The sequence below is a fragment of the Pseudopipra pipra genome, chromosome 16 (genome assembly GCF_036250125.1).
Source record: "Pseudopipra pipra isolate bDixPip1 chromosome 16, bDixPip1.hap1, whole genome shotgun sequence".
Classification (NCBI taxonomy): Eukaryota; Metazoa; Chordata; class Aves; order Passeriformes; family Pipridae; genus Pseudopipra; species Pseudopipra pipra.
In genome coordinates this window covers 15,168,935-15,185,144 of record NC_087564.1, presented here as the reverse complement: position 1 = coordinate 15,185,144, position 16,210 = coordinate 15,168,935, and the positions used below count along the sequence as shown (strand labels likewise).

The 16,210-nt window shown below is 48.4% G+C and overlaps 1 protein-coding gene across 2 annotated transcripts in view; it reads right to left on the bottom strand.

The window, feature by feature from the left end:
• LMF1 (lipase maturation factor 1) overlaps nt 1–16,210 on the bottom strand; it is a 157,767-nt gene that overhangs the window by 20,378 nt on the left and 121,179 nt on the right. For both annotated transcript variants that reach the window (XM_064673375.1, XM_064673376.1), the window contains one exon: nt 2,324–2,501. In XM_064673375.1, the coding sequence (XP_064529445.1) occupies nt 2,324–2,501 (178 nt within the window). The remainder of the gene's footprint in view (nt 1–2,323; nt 2,502–16,210) is intronic.

Sequence of the window (16,210 nt, the reverse complement as noted above, 5' to 3'; positions counted from 1 at the left end):
TTTATTTAACATTAACAGCCAAAGGATCAGATTCAAAGCAATTGTGTGGAGCTTTCCCCTTATCTCTGCAGGAGAGGGATGTTTATTTGAACCTCTCTCAGAAGCTCTTAATAATTGTTTAGTCTGAGAACATTTCTGGAGAATCATTTGAATGGGGAAGGAGATGCCTCCCCTCGCTCCCTGAGCTGCTGGGGATGAGGCTGTCAGGCATTTTTTCCTATTTTAGATGGGCTGAACTTCCTACTCTGTAATTAAAGAGCAGGTAGAGACACAGAGCCCCCCACCTGGCTCCTCAGCTCAGTCCATGGCTGTGCATGGACTGTTTGTCCTTCAGCAGGTGGTGACCATCATTGCCATCATTCCCTTGGGGTCACAGCTGCTCAGCCGGAGAGAAAGAGGGGTTAACACGAGGAAAAAAATAATCCAGATGGCAAGGATGGAGCAAAACTTGGGGAAAGAGCATGGGACACGAGCCAATGGGATCTGGCTGGGAATTGGGGGTCCCAGCAGGAATCACACAGACCCTTCAAGCATGTGGCTAGAGCCTTGTAAAATCAGGTCATGAGCAGGGCATGGCTGGGCACCCTCCTGTTCTGCTCTGGTGACTCAGAGTGAGGGCTCCTCTAGGCCTCTTGGCACACAGCTCAACAACCTCTGCCTCCTCAGCAGAAAAAACACACAGAAATCCAAATTCCCAGAATATTACAGATATCCTACCCCTGTGGATTCCCTTTTTTGAACAGGGACACATCAACCCTCCAGAGCAGTGGCACGTAGGGATGGTTCTCCTTGCTTGGACACCCTGGCTTAGTCAGGTTTTCTGGAGAACATGACAATAAAGGAGGAAGATCCTCAAAACCAGGATCTTCCTTCCCCTCATGGTGACTCACAGCAAAGAGGAGCCCTGTGGCTTTTCCTCCTGAAAGGAAAGTGCAACCTGAGTGTTGTTTGGGACTGGAGGCATAAAGAGAGTTGGTAGGAAAGCTCGAGGCTCTCCCAGCCTCTAAAGCAAAGCTACGGGAGGGGAAAAGCTGATACAGATTTATTCCAGCAAAATCTGTAAAATAAGAGACACAGAAAGTTTAATGAAGCTGCATTAGCTGCTGGAACCAACATTTTTGCTTCCTAAGCTGCTTCTTGGTAGGTGACAAAGGACTAAAGACAGATGCTGCCTCTTGTTGACATTTTTCATTCTTCTGACAGATGTTCAGGGTATTTAAAGACGAGCATCTGTGATTGCTGTTGATATTACAGGCAATTTGTTGCTTATATGTGGTTTTGAAAAATGCTACAAACACAACTCTACATCTGTTACACAGCACCACAGAAACACCCCAGTGTTCCCTCTTCTGGAGCAGGGCTGCTTGAAAACTGCCTTGGGAAGGGAACATCCATCCCTTTCTTCCAGTTCAACCCTCCTTGTATTTGGTTTTCTGTATTCAGGGTCTGAACATGAGTTCACCTCTTCCCTGCTTTGGGGAACTCACTCCCTGCTGTGACAGTGCCCATGTTAGCAAGTGGTAGGCACAGGCAGCTGCTCCTTCCACTATCCCAGGTGTTCCAAGCCCTGTCCAACCTGGCCTTGGACACTTGCAGGAATGGGGCAGCCACAGCTTGTCTGGGCAACCTGTGCCAGGGCCTCCCCACCCTCCCAGGGAAGGATTCCTTCCCAATATCCCATCTAACCCTGCCCTCTGGCAGCAGGAAGCCACTGTCCCTTGTCCTGTCCCTCCAGGCCCTTGTCCCAAGTCCCTCTCCAGCTCTCCTGGAGCCCCTTTAGGCACTGGAAGGGGCTCTCAGGTCTCCCTGGAGCCTTCTGTTTGCCATCATACCATGGAAGAGAGAGCAAGAGCTGCTTCTGCACCCACCTCCTGTGACCCCACCTCAAACCACACTGGGTGTTCCATCTTTAACTTCAAATAGTCCAAATTAAAAGAATAAAAATAGACAAAAATAATAATCACAAGATAAATTGTGCAACTCCACCTCCTTATTTTGGGTTGGAATCTGATGCTCACTGGGGTGAGAGCAAAGAGCACTGACTTTCAAGAGCTGCAGCTGTCTGTGGACACCAGCCCTGCATGGAGGATGTGTCCTGGCAGCAGTGTCCCCATGGGAATCTCCCCCTGGCAGTGTCCCCACAGTCCCCCACGAACCAACCACCAGCTTCACGTCCCCATCAGCACCACGAGGTCCAGGCAGCCTCCACCCCAAGAGAGCCCTCCCTGCCCACCCAGCTGTGCTCCAAAGGAGGTGAGAGCTTTGGAGCCAAGCACACCAGACACGCCTCTGCCCAACTTTTCCCCCTCTGGCAAGAACTCACCCAGGGGAAGCTTCTCTGCCTGTCCCTCCCGGAGCTGCATCCGCGCCGCCCGTTCCCTCACGGCCCCGCGCCGGGAGCTGAACAGGAATGCCAGGCTGGCATCGTCGAAGCAGGCGATGCTGGGCACCATGGTCAGCCAGTTCAGGAAACTCAGGTTCCCACTGATGATCAGGAGCACCTAAAAAGGAAAGAAGGCACCAGAAGGTGTTTAACCTCCTCAAGTTCCACCAGAAAAGCGCGGTGGTGGATTTTAGCGCCCTAACGGAGACTTTGCGGATCTTCCAGGATGGCAACCCCTTCCTCCCTGCCCAGAGGTATTCCTGAGCTCACAGTGTGAGCTTTTCCCTTGTTTTCAGCAGGAGAGGGATCAGCCAGGGGTATAGAGTGACTTGATTTCCATGGTGCTCCTGGCCCTACAGGAATTCCCTGCTTCCCGCTGCTGCCCAGGGCTCTGGGACAGCGACACTCCTGGAACCCTCTGGGAGGGAAATAATGCCTTAAATACAGAAGTGTGCATTTGAAGAAGCTTTTTTTTTTTTTAATTTTAGCTTCTGTTAACCTGGAACAGGACCCAAATCTCCCAATTACAAATCCAATGTCTTAATTACAAGTCCTCCCCGACATATCTGCATAACTTGGAATTCCCCTATGGTTTATTCCAGGGTGACTCCCTCCAGCGTGTCCTGAAACAGGCTCAGTGTGGAGGCTGGTGTCCCAAATTAAGAGCTGGTCTCCTAAAATATTATTCCACATACAAACACCAATAACAGATGGACAATTTTGCTCTGAGGACTCCCAGCCAGCGTTCTGCTAAAAAGAGCCATGTTTTCTCATTAAAAACGACAACAAATAAATGTTAAAACCATGTAACTCTGTATATTTTATGTGATTGGCACCATGTTTCTTGATATGGTGATTTGCAAGTCACAATTTTTAAAAGCCCAGCAGGACTCTTCAGAAAGTCACAGAATCTTACAAAAATGAAAGATCTGACCAATCACAGCCAGGAACAAAAATCCTAACTATTATTTAGTTAGAAAGAAAAAAAAAAATTATGCAGAGTTGGATAATTATCCAGAATTATGAGGAGGAAAAAAACTATTTAAATCTGAGTTACACACACATGTTGGGTCCTTGAGGAGAGCACGTTACACTCAAGGTTTGGGGCTCCCCCTTTGACCCAGATGTGGTTTAGTTCCATGCATATTAATCAGCCTGTATTCATTAACACACTTCTCACTCGGCCACCTCGTTAGGGAACTCTGCTCCTTCTCGGGAGTGTTTTGCCTCCTCGTGCAATCTCAGCCGTGTTAAGAAAATAGTTCTGCACTTTGCCACTTGTGGCTCCCAGCCCTGAGGAGCTGGGTGGTCCACGGGAGGTGTTTGCAGCAGCGATTCACCTCTTTATTGCTCAGAAGTCAGAAGCGAGAGATCTTATTTCCAGCAGCCCTGAAAAATCAGGGGGATTCAAAAATAATACGAGTTTGGCGTTTTCTGGGTCTGTGGGTGGAATCGTGAACGGACACGTTTTAATTTTGGTTCCTCTGGAATTCCAGCTCCTGCAGATTCAGAGGGGGGCTCGTGGTGCTCCCTGCCCGAGGGGGGCTGAGCCCCACAGACCCCTGGGATTTGCACAGACAAACCTCTAGGGGACTCCTGCTTCAAAGGCAATTAACAGGAAAATAGGGGTTTTCAGCCCTGCTCGTGGGGGGTGTCCCAGCAAATGACCTCGTGGCTGCAGGAGTTTTATCTTATTTCATCATCATCATCATCATCACTGAAGGGGTTGGGCTGGGAGGGACCTTAAAGCCCATCCAGTCCCACTCCCTTTCCATTGGCAGGGACACCTCCCACTAGCCCAGGTTGCTCCAAGCCCTGTCCAACCTGGCCTTGGACACTTGCAGGGATGGGGCAGCCACAGCTTCTCTGGGCAACCTGTGCCAGGGCCTCCCCACCCTCACAGGGAACAATTCCTTCCCAATATCCCATCTAACTCTGGCAAGGGGAAGCCATTCCTCCTTGGCCTGCCACTCCAGGCCCTTGTCCCAAGTCCCTCTCCAGCTCTCTTGGAGCCCCTTTAGGCACTGGAAGGGGCTCTAAGTTCTCCCTGGAGCCTTCTCTTCTCTAGGCTGGACATTCCCAGGCTGCTCCTTCCCCATTGGCTGCAGGAAGAAGGACAGTTTGTCACACACATCTCTCAGTAATTCCAAGCTTTAGCACATGCCAGGCTTGGCTTTTCCATGCTCCTGCCCCATCCCAACCCAGCTGTACCTCCCTATCTCCACTCTTGGCATCTCTGCTGCCTTGGATGGGCTGTGCCCTCCCCACCTCACTCCTGATCTGTGTTTACAGTGTCTTTCTCTTGCTGGACAATATTTAAATGCACAATTATAACAAACAGATGGGATCAACCCCTGTGGTGATTTTGAGAAATTTTTTATTAAAGCACAGTATTAATCATGGTAATTGGGTAGGAACTTTAAGGTTATAAAACTACAGCATGTCTAATGAGCGAGCTCCTTCTAGGAGGAACTGAGGTTTTTAATCTAATAATGTCAGTTTTATGGATTATGACTGGAGTTTTATGAAGTGTGATATGAAATACTGGGGATTCATGGCTCTCGCTGGATTAATTTGGAAAAGTAGTTTTCCTGGTTCTAGGCCCAAAAACAATTATTCCTTACATTTCTGTCCCCTGCACTGTTCCCAAACCCCTCTGTCAGAAAACGGGCACCTACACCCATAACTTTTTTACAGGTTGCACTCCTTTGTTTGGCTGGGGTTTATTTTTTTTTTTTGGAAATCACAGATTGTTATAAACATACAGTAGGTAGAGGAAGCTCATATTCTGTGTCCCAGACTGTATATTTGTCCAGAAGGAACAACAATGGGCTGTAAACTCTTAAACAAGGCCCAGGGCTCCGTCTGAGCACAAGGACAAAGTCACCTCACAGCACTGGGGCTTGCTGGGATTAAGCCACTGGAGCAGAAGAGCCAAAACTGGGATGTCTGGAAGGACTTTAATTCATTTAAAGAGAAAAAAATTACCAAAAGGCTGGAGGAGACCTCAAGACCCATCCAGTCCTTCCTGCTGCCCCAAAGTAGAGTCAACTCTCCTTGCACCACAGTGTGTTTGTTAAACTCTTCCTAGAAATCTTGTTTATGTAGTTTTTCCAAAAAGTTAGCATAGGCATGGGCAAAAAAAATCCCCTTAAATGACAACAGCAAAAATACTTAATTTTCCCCTATTTGTAATTTCCCCTTATTTTTAATTTCCCTCCTATTTTTAATTCCCCTGAAGTTAATTCTTGTTAACTTCTTGATTGGGTATTTGCATGAGGGTTTAATCTCTGCTTTCCAGAGGTGTTTGGTGCAGAGAAATACCCAGGGAAATAGTTCTCTCTGTCCAAGAGCACCTTCCCAACTCACTGGGAATATCAGGGAGCGAGGAAACACCCCAAATTTGGTATCCAAACAAGGCAAAGGCTCCGTGTTTCCTTCCCACAAGATGATAGGATGGAACCCACATATTATTACCACAATTAATACAGAAATAAGGATATAATAAACCTCAAGACACCCATTGCACAGTTGCCCACACACCTCTCATTGGGCTGAAGAAGAGTAATTTAGAGCCAGAGGAATTATTTAGAATTCAAAGCATTTTATAATTCACATGTCATATAGAGATTTTTCTTTTCCTGACTAACTCTGACTGGGGTTTGAACAAATATGTTAAAAAATATCCACATCTATCCCTAAAAAGCAGAGGACAGTATTAATAATATTTATAAATTTATAAAATTTATAAATATTATTAATACTGTCCTCTGCTTATTTATAAAATTTATAAATATATATTAACAAATACTTAATGATGTTATATTTATATATATTCATATTTATACCTTTAAAATATTTAGAAATACTTACGTAGATGGCGATTTCTCTGAACTTATAAATGTATAGTGGAAATACTGAGGGACAAAACAACTTCAGACACACAAATGGAATTGTGAACAACCTTCACTAAAGCCTGCCTTTCACCTGGGTCAGATTTCAACATATTACAAACTGCACTGTCAGGCTTTTGCAATTCCAAGTCCAAAGCTCCAAACAGAACTGCTAAAGCAGGAGGGATCCAAACCCTTTCCATTCCTGTCCTACACCCCCCCTTCGTTCTCCATCCAAACACGCAGCAACAGAAATGCCTCACTCCCTCCGACCACTGGAGTTCCCACAGATTGCAGGATTTGACTGCAGAGCGTTTCCAGGGATAAGCACCACTTCCAGATTTTCAATGGAAAAAATGTTAAAGAGAAGAAAGAGAGTGAAAGTGGAGTGATTATGGCTTTATATATATATATCTATCTCCAAATCTCACACTTGAGCACTCCACCTGACCTCCAGGTCAGGCCCTCCTGACCTCCTCCTTTCCTCTCAGGAAGAATTTCTCCATGGAAAGGGTGGTCAGGCACTGGAAGGGGCTGCCCAGGGAGGTTTGGAGTCCCCAGCCCTGGAGGTGTCCCAGGAAGGCCTGGCCGTGGCACTCAGTGCTCTGGGCTGGGGGACAAGGTGGGGATGGGGCATGGGGGGATCCATGGGCTGGGAGGGCTTTTCCAACCGAAAGGATTCTGTGATCCCAGTGCTGAGTGGTCAGGGGGATGGACAGACAGCCAGTGGCTCAGTGCCCTTCTAAACCACCCAGGATTGGGGTTGGGATACTGGGATGAGCAAAAAACCCAGAGCCCAAGGAGTTAAACTCAAGACCTTGCTGTGAGTATTCCTCTGCTCCCAAACTGTATCCGTTCCACTCCATTACCAAGGTCCGGAGTGTGGATTTAGGATCAGTTGCTCACTTTGGGTCTGAAACACAACCAGGCTCCTCCTGTCCTGCTGCTGCAGGGCCCAGATGTGTCTCTGGGTTACTGGCTTTGACACATTTATCCTGCTCTGCAGCTTTGTTATGTAAAATACCTCTCAGCCTTGCTTGATCCCTTGACTCTTTGCTAGAGGCAACAGTTCCACGTTTAATCCATGACAGGCTGAAGAGCTGCCCAAGGACTGTTTATGGAAGTGTGGGACCACTATAAAATAAAAGAATAATTTTACAGAAGGAAGGAATTCTTTGCTACTCTGCTCTGAATTATTGACATCTCTCCAACCCTGATGGCAAAGCTCCTTCCTAAAGGGGGAAGCTGCCACAAAGACACACAATCTTTCAACACCTTATTTGTGTTTTTACTAAAGGCCAAAAGGCATTTCCATGGACCAGTGAATCTCAACGAGCTTTGCAGCAGCATCCTGCACCAGAGGGGCAATTTCAGAGAACTTCTTCCTGATTTTACTCCAATTTGCTCCAAGAAACTGATTTTAGTGGCAGGTCTCTTAGCTGGTTGAGACTGGGTATTAGGGAAAAATTTCTTCACGGAAAGGGCTGGCACAGCTGCCTAAGGCGGGGGGGGACTCCCCATCCTGGGAGGGATTTAAAAGCCATGTGGATGTGGCACTGGGGGATATGGTGGCCTTGGCAGTGCTGGGGGAACGGTTGGACTTGAAGGTCTTCGAGGGTTGTTCCAACCTCAATCCCTCCAGCACACAGCAAGGAACGGTGGCATCCCACCACCAGCACAGAGCTCCACACGTGTGCCTCTTGAAAAACGCCTCAGGATCCATCCAGAGGACAAGAGAGCCGTGCAAAAGCAGCACATTGTTCCCTCAGAACACGCCTGGGTTTCCTCACCCGGCGCGCGAGCAGCGCTCGTTCCGATGAGCTCATTCCGTCAATAAAGTCAAACAGCACGTTAAAAACCTCCACATCCATTAACGGTCCGAGGGTTTCACTAACCAGCTCCATCCCGCTCATTAAAAGTGCTTTTATGGCAGATGGAAAGCTGAAGTCCAGCAGAAGTGCTCTGCTCCAGTGGTATCTCCAGATGGGAATGTTGGAAGGAGCCCCACGCCGTGCGCTCCGGGGGGACGTCACGCTCTGCCCTCCATCTGCCTCCTCCACAGGGAGAGCAGGTTGGAAGGGATTCCTTCCAATCAGAACTTGTGGATTCATCCAAATATTAAATGGGCCAGGCCCAGCTCTGGGAAAGGTGCTCAGAGACCGTTAATTTGTGGGACACCTTCCACTAGGACCAGGTTGCTCCAAGCCCTATCCAGCCTGGCCTTGAGCACTTCCAGGGATGGGGCAAGATAAGGCATGTGAACGGCAGATAAGCTGAAAGCACTAATTTGACTCTAAAAAATGACAGAATTTCTTTTTTTTTCTTGATCACACGACTTCAAGGTCTTTCCAAAGTGCAACAGTGGCAGAGTTTTGGTTAAATTTAGCCTGTTTTGGTTAACAGTTGGTTTGTTACACCAAAAGCAACTCCCTTGCTGAAAAGTGAAGAATGCACCCATGAAAATTTTTTTGCACTGGTTCCTTTCAAACCCGTTTCAAATTTGAGCTGGACATCCAAAAACCCAGTATTACAGTTTAAAAAAATAATCCTAAATATAACGCTGTCTTTTGGACAGCACTGGCAGGACCGGGCAGTTCTTGCCTATCAAGTTGTTCTGGGAGCATTTCACTGCAGGTTTTTATTTTCCTCTCTGCCAAGCTCTGCTCCACGCTTGGATATTAAGACATCATAAGAAAAATTCCAGCAGGGCAATTAATCATTAACTGTCACGGTTTTCCATAAGGTGCAAATTTAAGGTTATAAAACTGTCAAAACCCTGAGCAGTTACACGGGCTGTGCCTTTGGCTGGGATGTGCCTCTGGAAGGGGGTGCAGACAAATGCCTGTGGTGCTGTGGGGTGCAGTGCCTTGGGAGCAGCCACGGCACATCCAGCAGAGACCATCCCATGGGAAACCACATGCTGCCAACAGGGGTTGGTGGGGTGGCCCAGCAGTGCTGCTGGCTTGTCCCTGCAACCCCCTCTGGGGTGGTTGTTACTTGTAATCATAAAATCATGGAATAGTTTAGGTTGGAAAAGACCTCTAAGACCAACAAGTCTTTCCCCCAGCGCTGCCAAGGCCATCACTAAACCGTGTCCCCAAGTGCCACATCCACACAGCTTTTAAATCCCTCCAGGGATGGGGACTCCACCCCTCTCCTGGGGAGCTGTGCCAGGGCTGGGCAGCCCCTTCCATAAAGAAATTCTTCCCTAATATCCAACTGTGGGCAAACAAAAAACCAAAGCAGGAGGTCACTTAGTCAAGTGGTGAAATGACGGCCCGTTAGTTCCACACAGCAGCAAGGATGGGGAATGTCACAGCAGACATTCCCAGCACCTTGGTCTTTCCCAAAAGGTTTCAGGCATGCAGGTTGAAGAGGATGGAGACCATCCTACAGCTCCACAGGCCCCTTCCCACCAGCTTCAACAGGACCCAGAATCCCACAAACCAGCCAGTGCTTTGACTCTTGAGCTGGTCAAACCACAAACTCCGTTTCATTTGCCATCTGTGCTGCAGAGCCAGGATTATCTCCTGATATCAACAGCCAGGAAAAGAAGGATTCAGCAAAAGCATTTTCCAGCCCAGTAGAAACAATCCTCAGTTGAGGTCTCTCCTGGTTTAATTGCAGCCTGGAACGGGCTGCCAATGGGTGATCAATAACTCACTCCTAAATTACACAGCAAAGCACAGAACTCCCCCGGAATAAATGCTGGATGATTGTTGGATGATCAATAATAGAACAGTATCAAGACTAAAAAGTAAAAGCTTTTCTTCCAGAATATCCCTTTTCTCTACTAATTAGGACATTTCTTCACTGAGAGACGTGTGGGTTCAAAACTCCCTCTGTGAGAAATGATGTGAACTAAACCCTGCTCTCAAATCCTGGATCAGCCTGAAGTCACATGGAACTGTTTATAATCCTTGACTGAAGGAATGCTAAAATACTTCTGGCAAAAATACTTCCATTCCCTTTCCCCGTCCAGTCACTGCTCCTCTGAAATCTACTTTTCCTACAATATTTAGACATATCTAACAATTGCCAAAACAAGAGCAAACCCCATTGTTTGGGAAGAAGAGGAAGAGAACACATCAGGAAAAATCTATTCTGATAGCACACATTTTCCCTAGTCTGTCGAGGTCTTGGTAAAATTTGGATTAAATTGGTGGGGAAAACAAGGTTCTTTGGAATAAACACAGATGGGAAGGCCGAGTACCTCCAACCTCAGACAGCCCTGGCACAGCAAATGGGATCTGTGCACAAATTCCTTTCAAAACAATTCAAATCCAAGGTTTTGGTCCGACCAGTTGTGGAGACATCTGCAAAAGCTGGATTGGGACCGTGCTCCCCAAATTCACTGGCATCTCAAGCCCGACACAGATTCAAGCTAAAAGGAAAGGACGTGACCAAATCCGCAGGCACGGGGAAAACCCAAGGAAAAAGTGAGGGATGTCACATCTGATCAGCCTGACACCAGTGTGGAACACATTGGTGGCTTCTCTGATTCAGATCTTTCTGCAGCTCCTCCCCTGGCCTCGTTCAAATCCATAATTTTGGTGACTTTAAGCTCTCGGCAACATCCGCACTGAAATGTTTACCTTGGGCTGGCGGCTCGGCGGCACCGAAAGCCAAGGCTTGGGTGCATTTCAAGCTCCAGGATGACCTGAATTTTTCCACCAAACCAACCTCTTGCAGCACGTTGGGAGCAAACACAGGGACCTGATCCCTGAGCCACCATCCCGGGGCTTCCGCAGCTCCGGAGAAACGGGAAACAGTCACGGCGGGAAAACACAGCGAGGAAAACTCACCCGGTGCCTTAGTCAGGGCTGGGTACATTTGATTTCAATAAAGCAAAGCTGCAAAAGCCTCAGGGAGAAAAAAAAAATGAAGTACTGGATGTAAAAGTTTTATAGAAATGCTACGTTTAATAAAAAAAAAAAAGAGAAGAAAGTGAAGAGTTGGTGCCTCTCTGCAGCACCTCCCCAAATCCTTCCCTCCACTGCTGGAAAAGGGGTTAAATATATCACAGAATCACAGCATATTGTGAGTTGGAAGGGACCCACCTGGATCATGGAAGTCCTTGGGGAGGCCCTGGCACAGGTTGCCCAGAGAAGCTGTGGCTGTTCCATCCCTGGAAGTGTCCCAGGCCAGGCTGGATGGGGTTTGGAGCAACCTGGGCTAGTGGAAGGTGTCCCTGCCCATGGCAGGGGGTGGCACTGGGTGGTCTTCAAGGTCTCTTCCAACCCAAACCATTCCAGGATTCCATGGTTCTAAGTCCAACTCCTGGATGTAACCAGCTCCCTGACATTTAAAATACAAAATGCCCAACCACTGGACATCAAAACTTCGTTAAATTTTCCAAAGTCAAAAGAAGAAAAAGGGGGGAAAAGTGCCTTTTCCTTCCATCCCAGATGGCAGCTGAGCAATCCCTGAGCTGTCAGTGGTGGGGACTAAATAAATAGCAAATGAAATGTACGTTAGGCAAAACCAGATATGCTTAAGAAAACACAAAATGTGTTAAAAATCACATTTTTATGCTGCCATCTGCAGCAGTTTCTTTTCAGCCTTGCTTGTAATTTAGGTTACAATAGGAGCAAGGTGTAAATCATGAAATGATAACCAAAAAAAAGGGAGATTTTTCAGCTCTTTCCCTCCCTGAGCAGTTCCTTCCACAGGGGATGAAATGATGCTGAGGGTGGCTGAGCCAGGGGAGGTCGTGTGGAACCCTGGAGGACTGGGAAGCTCATTGCTCCAGCCTTGCTGGGGGGGCTTTTATTGCATTTATATGCATTTATTTGCCTGTAGAAATCTGAACTAAACCTCCAACACAGGAACTGATTGAGTCTGTTTAACACTAGACGGGAATGGAAGCATTTAAAAGAAGCCAAAGCCCTGCATTTCGCTTTGCAGAGGAAGACAAGGTGCTCCAAAGGGATGGAGGGAATATAACAATCTTGGAGCCATTTATCTAACAGGCACACACAGCAAATCAGGGTTTCAGAGCTGCCTGAGGAGCCTTGTCTCCTCCTGGGAGCTTTGGAGGTCTCAGCCATCCAGGGATGAGGGCAGTGGGTATTTCCTGGTAGTCCCATCCTCCTTTTCCCAGCCCAAATTTGGCCTGTGTCCGATGGGATCACATGAGCTGTGGATCCCGGAGGAGGCTGGAGAGGAAGCAGAAAATGCCACCCACTTTCAAGGTCACAGCTGTGAGGAGATCCCTGCTCATGCTGCTGCACTGATGGCTTACATATGACACGGACCTGGGAAGAGGAACGAAAACACACGGAGAGCTGAATATTCCAGAGCTATCCCCACAGCCCTGCTGCACGGCCAAGATCCCAGGGGAGCCGTGCTGTTATCAGGAAGAGATGCTCTCTTGGAAAAAAAAAGCTGCACAGGGCTTGAGGTTTTCCAGCTCCAAAGAATCTGCAGCAGAGGATGAAGCACAGCTGCCTGTCCGGGAGGAAGTTCCTCCTCTCCACGGTGACTCATCCAAGAAAACCCAAGGGCAGCCGCAGCAGCCACGGGGCTCATTTGAAAAGGATCCTCATTATTCACTCCCAAATTGGGTTTGTCAACAGAGGGAAAGAGCAAAACTTCAGGATTGCCTCATTCCACGATTCCAAGAGCCTCATCCAGCAAAGGGGGAATGAGCTGCTCTGAGCCAGGTGACAGCAGGGACGTGGGGACAGAGAGGGGACGAGACACAGGGGCAGCAGAACGTGCCAGGCACTGCCTGGTGCTGCTGGAGGAGCACTGGAAAGGGATGGAGAAGAAGGAGCAGGATCTGAATGATCCCAGGCTGCTGCATTCAGCACACAGCTGGGAAAAGATACAGAGAGCTGGAGGGAAAATGCAGGTGAGCTGGGAAAAGATGCAGAGAACCAGGGAAAAAAACAATGCAGGGAGCCAGGAAAAGATGCAGAGAACTTGGGAAAAGTGCAAGGAGTTGGAAAAAGATGCAAAGAATTGGGGAAAAAAAAATGCAGGGAGCTGGGAAAAGATGCAAAGAACTGGGGATAAAAATGTAGGGAGTTGGGAAAAGATGCAGAGAATTGGGGAAAAACAATGGCAGGGAGTTGGGAAAAGATGGAGAGAACTGGGGATAAAAATGCAGGGAGTTGGGAAAAGATGCAAAGAATTGGGAAAAAACAATGCAGGGAGCCAGGAAAAGATGCAGAGAGCTGGGGGAGAAATGCAGGGAGTTGGGAAAAAATGCAGGGAACTGGGGGAAAAAAATGCAGGGAGATGGGAAAAGATGCAAAGAACTGGGGAAAAACAATGCAGGGAGTTGGGCAAGAATGTAGGGAGCTGGGAAAAGGTGCAGAAATCTTTGCTCTTCCAGTTTTTCTGCATCTTGGGAGCTTTGGCAACACGGCCGCACGTGCACAGGCAGTGCCAGGGCAGGACATGGGACCATGGAAAGGCACCTGGAGGGGTGGGAGCAGCAGGAGCTGCTCAGGTGTGCTGGATGGGTCTGCCAGGAGCCAATCTGCTCTGCAGCCCTGGAAGGTCCTGCCTTGGGTGGGCATCCACACCCTGGACCTTCAGGCTCCGGACTCCGATGCTGTTACGGAGAGTTTATGTTTGGCTTTGCAGCTTAATTTCTTGTGACAGTGAGAAGGAACCCTGAAGGTTTCTGTAAACCAAAGTGTTTACAAGGCAGTGCCAAAGCCAGAGCTGGGTGCAGTGTGGGCTGTGAGCAGCAGCCCCAGCGCTCCAGAACTACCCTCCGGAGCACAGGACGTGCCACAAGGAATTAACCTCCCAACACACAACTCGAGCCTTGAAATCTCTGCGTGACAGAGACATGAGCAGCTCAGCCAGGCCTGGGGGAAGTGAAATGAAGCAGCAAATTACAGCTCTGCCCAGGATTTTCCACCCGGGATCCCACATAGGTATTTCCCAGCACTCCCTCCCCGGCACTTGTGGTCAGAGCTGCTCCTTTCTGGCGTCTTGTGGTGGCCCTGCTGCTGCTGCTCAGGGGTCCCCTGGGCCACATCGGGGCACTGGTGCCACAAAACACACGAGTGGTGCCAGCCCAACACGCCAAAGGGTGTTGGAATGGACTCAGCGAGCTCCCAAGGGCCCTCTGGAACCTGCCCAGAGGTGCCTGGTGGGTGAGCCTGGTCCTGGAGACCCTCAGGGCTCCCTGTTTCGACCTCACCCCGGGCAAGGAGTGGTCTGTGAGCTCATCAGCACTCGGGATGGAACCAGGAACGTCTGGGACTTCTCCAGTGCTTTGCTTTCAGGATCTCCATGTGCTTTCCAAACTAGGATGGCAAGAGAGGGACAGGAAGAGGAGCAGTGGGACACAGCACCTACGGAGAGCAGGGAGCACAGCCCACCTGAGCCCCACCCAGGGATGGCCCAGCCATTGTCCTGCAGTGACCTCAGCTCTGAAAGACAACTAAGAAACATCAGATCCAGCCCTGACCCGATCCAGTCACAGAAATCCCTCCACATCCTCAAACACAATCACTTTTCCCAACTTACTGATACTTTAAAGAAAAGTACAGCTTGTTTTGGCTGTCAGGGTCGATACTGCAAGGGAGGAAAAGCACCAGAACCACCAAGAACATCCCTGAAGCATCTTGCAAGCAGGACCCCTCCACCAGAGATGTCCAAGGGCACCGACAGCCCAGGCAGCCCAGGGAAACCACCACGAGGACTCTTATCACAGCACTGGATGCATGTGCAGTGTTTCATTTGGCACCCCTGGAGCTCTCATAATCTTTTCCTTTATGATTAATATTGGACAAGTCATATTCCTTATGGAATTTCCTAACTGTGCCTGTTTATATTTTTCTCTACATCAGAGTTAATATTTCAAGATTGCCTCTCTCTTTTTTTTCTCCTTTATTTCACATTCATCTGTTTTTCCTCATTTTATAAACCAGGTTTCTTGTTTAGTAGCCATGACAACATCTGCCTGTGGTGGTTACACCACAGCCTGGGGCTTTTTATTTGCTTTTCTCCCCCCCTGCCCCCAAGCTGCCTTAGAAAAAAATACCCTTTAAATAAATAAAAGCATAAAATGAAAGGGGCAAGTTTGGTAACGACTCCTCCTTCCCCTCCAATGAGCCACTTCAACAAGACTTCCCAGCATGGTGGGTGAGGACTCATTTGGCTTTAATCCTGCAAAGTCTTATCCACTTAGTGAACTTCAGTGGGAATACTCGGAGCACACCAAGTGAAACACATATGTAAGTCTTTAAAACCTTGAGGTCTGGGCCTGAAAGGCAGAAAAGCAAAAAGCTGGAGCTGCATTTTCCTTCTGGGCGTTGATCTTTTGCACAACAGCTCAGGGGGTTGGGGTGGGATGGGGGGGGATGGAGATGTGCTGCTCCCCAGGTGAGGATGGACTGACTTCCATCCCTCCTGACAGACCACCGGGATGTGGCACCTCTCCCTTGCTCTGCATTCCCAACAAAACCCAGCAGTTGGAGGCAGCAGGACCCACCCTTCCACTCTCATTTCAATTAGAAGGATGTGGTGATTAAACCCTGTCAGGGCAACCTGGAGATCAGGCAAAGGAATTTCAAAGCACAGGAGCATCACCCCACCAACCACATGACTGTGACCTAGGGAATATTAAGGAATAGCTTTTTCCCCCCCTAACTTAACATCACATTTCAGTCTTTTAGGATGTTGGTCACCAGTAGCTTAGAGGGAATTTAAGCTCTTGAAAAAATGAGTGTATTTCATGTGAGACCTCTCCCCCGAGCACAGTAAGTGGCCCCGGGTTACGGATCTACGTTTACCCACGGAAAGACACAACTCAAATTCCACAGTGTGTTTTACACAGGGAACATAAAACACCAATTACAGGATGGCCAGGCACACTGAGAGCAACCCTGAATCCAGAGGAGGCAACGAGGACGGGAAAAGGCCGGGAACTGAACAAAGGCAGATGAACCTTTAATGCAGCAGAACC